We start from the raw sequence: 5696 nt of genomic DNA on the forward strand, positions 1-5696 counted from the left end.
GTGTGCTGGAAGGTTTGGGAAGTTGGGTCCCACCGGATTCCGGCAAGGGATGCCACGAGTTGGAGGTGAATGGGATGAGGTGGAGTACTGTGCGTTGAAATTTGGTTCGTGGGGGATTTTGCTTGTGGACTTGGCTGGATCGGATGCTCTCTTCCATGGCTACGCCGCATGAATGTCGGAGGCGGGTGGAATCCCCCCTTTCTTTTACACATGGGATCCTTGTCATGTCGTAATCCAATTGTTGTTTATCTGGCTGAAGCAAGTTGATCTTAGATAAAGCTCTCCCTGGTCTTCTCAATAAACCATGGGCGATGGTGTGCGCTAGACGGCGGTAAAGATTGAATCAATACGAGGGGAGTATTCAACGCCATGTTTGTGAATTCCGCCCATGTCAGAAGGATTTCGGACATGGTTGAACTCAGGTCATGCACGCTGCAAAGAATAATCGTCAAAAGCCAAGGGCAAAGTGGATGTCAGCACTCGTGAACTGTGTCCTGCACCAGCCTCGTGAGGGCCTGGAACGTCGGGTTATTTGCGTGTCAGGATTTAAGCTGGTCCTGCCCGCCTTGGATTCTTAAAATTTCCCCCAACAGTGCTGATCTGTGATGCATTCCTCAAGTCGTTACGTGTGCCGTCACTTAACGGAGATTCTATGTTCGTGAGGCGTCCCTAGGGAGGATATTAGAACAATGGTGAAGTTTTCGAAGCAGCTGGAAGGCTCTCTGGTTCCGGAATGGAAGGATGCCTACTGCAACTACAAAGAACTCAAGCGAGATGTGAATCGTATCAAGGAAGATCGTCTGCAGCAGATCAGCTCGCTTCCTTCTAACAGCTCTTGTGGCAGCCTCAGGAGATTGGGATCCATGTCGCAGTTGCACAGCCTTAGCACCCATATCATGCGAACAGCTCATGGATTGAACCCTCTGAGCCGTGACAGTGACCAGTTCCGCGTGGTGTGTGTGTGTATACTTCTTCCCGAGTTCTTGAATCATTAATTCAATCGTCCCTGGATTCATCATAATTTTGCCCCGCATCGAAAATTTCGTCAGAACACTGAATTCTCCCAAATGAGGTTCTTACTTCTTTGATTCTCTTGAGGTGTTTGGTGTCTATTCTGAAGTTCTTTTGATACAGGGACACAAGCACAAGAACTCGACAGATTGGAACGAGGATGCAGCGTCTATGCTCGACGACAACGAATTGCTTGAACCACTTGGCCAGACACAGCAAGACGAAATTTTCTTCAACCGGTTGGACGCAGAGTTGGAGAAAATCAATCACTTCTACAGAACCAAAGAGGCAGAGTATGTTGCCCGCGCAATGCGCCTGGAGAAGCAACTCCTTGCTTTATTTGAGGTTCGAGAAGCTCTCGCACGCCAAAGCCTCAAGATGCGCACCTTCTCCTTCACCAAATCTCAGGATCGCAATACAGAACCCCATTCCGGTGAGTGGATAGCATATCTTTGGAAGAATGTCTCTAGAAACGTCACGCCACAACCTTTCCTTCTGTAAATTTGCCGCGATTCTCAACAATGATCCTTCTGGTTCTTCTAGTAGACATGTAGAACTGGGGCTTGTCATCTTGAGATTTGCTTGCACAAGACTCCTAGGCTATCTGGTTTTGATGTGACCTCGGACTTCGGCAGCAAGGAGATACGAAAGTCCACTTCTCGAAGTCATCACCGTGCGACCTGAAGAGCAGCCGTACAAATGTAGCGACAGCATAAAGGAGAAGGAGAAGCCATTTCGGGCTCATTCGGAGGAATCAACTTCTGGCAACACCTCATCCGATGAGGAGATGGAAATCATAGCAAATTTTATTGAGAATGTTGAAGTGACATCTGAGGCTCCGGATATGGAAACTGAAGAGTATTGTGTCGGTGTATCGCCAGTTGACCTTTACGACCGTAGCCTACAGAGTCTCCCCTGGTCTACTCGGAGCAACTCTCCCTCACCATGTGAAAAAAATTCTCAATACGGGTTCGGCACCCCTGACACTAACCAACTCCATACCGTGCTTGAAAGGAAAGGTGACTTCCAAGCTAGGACGTGGGATTGTAAAGACATAGTGGAACATCAGGGAGTCCGTAAGCCGAAGCGAAATCGGCCAAAAAGCATCATCCAAGATATGATCGACATGAGCCTTGGCAAGAAAAAAGTTCAGAGCTCTGAGAAGATGCTGCGCACTGCATTTGTTGAGTTCTATCGGGGTCTCGGCCTGCTCAAAAGCTACAGGTACTGGTTTTAACTTGGAAGATTTGTCATGATCCACATATCATTCTATCTGTACCTGGTATCTGTGGTCACACATTCAAGGTCGTAGCCAGTTGTTATTTTTGAGTTTAACCTGAGAGTGAGACAGGTCTGGAAAAACTGATGTATTCATGCTGACGCTCAAGTTTTGATGGATGCATGCAGCTCTTTGAATTTGGTGGCATTCGCGAAAATCATGAAAAAGTATGACAAAGTGGGGAGACACAGATTTTCACCGTTGTACATCAAAGAAGTGGAGAGCTCCTATTTTGCAACTTCAGATAAGGTACTTGAAGTTGGATTGAACAGTCCACTTGTATTTTTGGTTTGCTGCGAGTAGATTTTCATTCCTGCACATTACTCCGATGTTGAAAGGCACCTTTCACTGGCATCCTCAGCAACATCACACCAAAAAAAAAACATCCAAACCTATTAGCTGGTGATGAGCAGCCATTTATCCTTGTAATCGTTAGCCATTCTGTAATTTAGATCATGTGACGCATATGTCATCTGATTTAGATCATGTGACACATGATCTAAATTACAATATACGCGTCATCTACTTGTATATGTCGCAGGTGACAAAGTTGATGACCAAGGTGGAGGAAATCTTCACCAAGCATTTTGCCGACCATGATCGACGAAAAGCTATGGCACAGCTCAGACCCATACAGCAACGTGGGGGTCATAGCATAACTTTCTTGCTAGGTACGACGAATTAATCTATCATGTACACTTCGACTCTAGATGGTCATATTGGCTGCATATGTTGCCTTTCATACCTCCATAACAATGATGTGATTCATCATTCCATTTGCTTTGAAGCATTTTTTCAACCTAGATCATTTTCATCTAGTAAACCGGTGTGGCCTCCTCCCATCAAGTGATCGTAGTCTGATGGGTAGTCGGCAGTTCCTGAAAACAAGTGGCACTGAAGTTCAATACATATCTGACGCTGTTGTACTCATCACAGGTATTTTTTCAGGTGTTTCAATGGCACTGCTAGTAGGATTTCTAGTGTTATTGTCTTCGACGGTACAGTATAGAATGTTGGGAGGTCGCAAGTACATGGACACAGTTTTCCATGTGTTCAGCACTTTGGGTTTAATACTTCTACATATGTATATGTATGGATGGAACGTCTACGCATGGCAGCGAGCACGAATCAACTACCCTTTCATCTTTGAGTTCTCACCGGGTACAGAGCTCCGATACCGTGAGGTCTTTCTGGTCTGTACAGCATTGACAAGCTTGTTACTGGGCACCATGATTGCGCACATCATTGCGAGCACCAGAGAGGCCACGCACTTCGGCACCTCAGAATTTGCTCCTCTAGGGATTACTCTGGTAATCAATTACTCACACATCTAAAACTTACGCTGTCATCACACATTTTTGTTTGAGATGATTGGTACATGTTATCATGCTAAATACTGAATTTTATATTTGATATATCCATGTATGTGGCTGCGTCTTGTGCAGTTTTTTCTGATGGCGCTTTTTACGCCAGTGAACGTACTTTATAGATCCTCGCGAATGTCCTTTCTTCGTTGCACGCGACGCGTTGTTTGTGCCCCTTTTTTTAAGGTATAAACCATTCCCAATTCTGATATAAATGGTTACCTTCGCATGAGCACAACTCTAAGATTCATCATCTTCTCACTGGCGTAGAGGAGCAAGTTCCTCAACCCAGCAATGAATAACATAGAAGCAAGAAATCTGGTGAAGCATGATTCAAGAAACTTATCTTTTTTATGTTTGTGGTTCTTGAAACTTCCAGGTAGTTCTGGCTGATTTTTTTCTCGGTGATCAACTGACAAGCCAAGTAGCTTCGTTTCGAAATGTTGAATTCATGTTATGTTACTTCTCTGGTGGGTATTTCCAAGACCGAAACCCAGACGCATGTACTCATAATGCGGCTTTCAGAGTGATGATGTATGTCTTCTCCTTGCTGCCGTATTGGTTTCGTTTCATGCAGGTAATACACATCTTTCTTCCCTCATGATCAATTGAGTCCTTATTCTTGCATTACTGCTGTCTCCAAGTCAATCGATCTGTCGTCGAAGAGCTAATCATCCTCAATTTCCAAATCATGGTTTACATGGAACTGAGGCACATCAAAATGTCGAATTATGCAGTGCTCGAGGAGATGGCGAGACGAAGGTGACAAGATGCAGCTTTATAATGCTGGGAAGTATGCGTCTGCAATGTTCGCTGTGGCGACTAAACTCACTTACATGATTAAAGGAGACAAAATTTGGCTGGCTCTTTTCATTATGATCTCTTGTTTTGCAACTCTTTACCAGCTTTACTGGGATCTTGTTGTCGATTGGGGCCTGCTTCAACGCAACTCAAGGAACCGGTGGCTCCGAGACAATCTCGTTCTGAAGAAGAAATACCTTTATTTTGTTTCTATGGTAAGAACGATGTCCTCACCTGGTACTTTATCCAGTTATTTTTATTTTATTTTATTTTAATTCGTTTAATTCTTTTGCAGTGTGCAACATTGGCACTTAGAAAATTTCATTCATTGCTAGAGTCCTGGTTTACCGTAAACCAAGGAAGCCTTTTTCTTTACATATAAAGAGTACCCCGTTTCGTAAAAACCTAACGGCCTGTTATGATGTGGGATTAACTTGAGCAGGGCGTGAACGTTGTCTTAAGACTAGCTTGGGTGTCATCTATACAGCATGTGAATATGATTCCAGGATTCACTCAAGCAGGATGGGATATCATCTTTGCATCTTTGGAAGTGATTCGTCGGGGGCATTGGAACTTTTACAGGTACTTTTGATCTCCTGTACACTGCATTGAGCAGAACAGCCGCTAATAATCTTTGCGCAACTTTGGGTTGTGAATGGCAAAAACCAATTAACTATACAATAGTTTGCAAATCACTGCAGAAAAACTTTGTAATGTGGTTTTTTTCCCGTAATGTGGCCTCTCAGTTCTTTCACCCCTCCAATGAACCGTTGGAGGATTAATCTCACCGACTTTAGTTCGTTGTGATTGATGTGTGCAGACTGGAGAATGAGCATATTAACAATGTGGGTAAATTTAGAGCAGTGAAAACAGTCCCCCTACCATTTAAGGAATTTGAGGGGACGTGCGTGTAGCCTCAGCCACAATAGTAAACAACATTTTGTAGAATATCCGGCAGTCTGAAGAGACATTTGAGACACAATAGGCATGTACAGATTCAATTCTTGCCGAACTTGTCAACTTACCAAAGTTAGATTTACGTGGAGGTGATCCCTCCTGTAGCAATTTTTGCTAAGACCAGATAATACTGTATTGCAAGCTGCCTAACTGGGTAGTCGTTAATTGTCATTGAGACCAGAATGTTGGTGCTTTTCACATACTTCAGCTTGCAGGCATTTAGACATTTTGTTCACTACCCTAAAATTGATTAAATGTTGAATCTGTTCATTGAAGTCCAGAAA

At 43.9% G+C, this 5696-nt stretch overlaps 1 protein-coding gene across 1 annotated transcript; it reads left to right on the forward strand.

Annotated features, from left to right (window-relative positions):
* The first annotated feature begins 223 nt into the window (after positions 1–223).
* LOC112274037 (phosphate transporter PHO1) lies at positions 224–5696 on the forward strand. The gene is made up of 11 exons (XM_024503172.3): positions 224–953; positions 1135–1444; positions 1647–2235; positions 2419–2539; positions 2832–2961; positions 3227–3600; positions 3736–3840; positions 4034–4231; positions 4392–4670; positions 4898–5037; positions 5276–5696. Exons 1-11 carry the CDS (start codon positions 690–692, stop codon positions 5367–5369), a joined length of 2604 nt encoding a protein of 867 aa, XP_024358940.1. The 5' UTR covers positions 224–689; the 3' UTR covers positions 5370–5696.

This window comes from Physcomitrium patens, chromosome 21 (assembly GCF_059467195.1).
Source record: "Physcomitrium patens ecotype Gransden chromosome 21, ASM5946719v1, whole genome shotgun sequence".
Lineage (NCBI taxonomy): Eukaryota > Viridiplantae > Streptophyta > Bryopsida > Funariales > Funariaceae > Physcomitrium > Physcomitrium patens.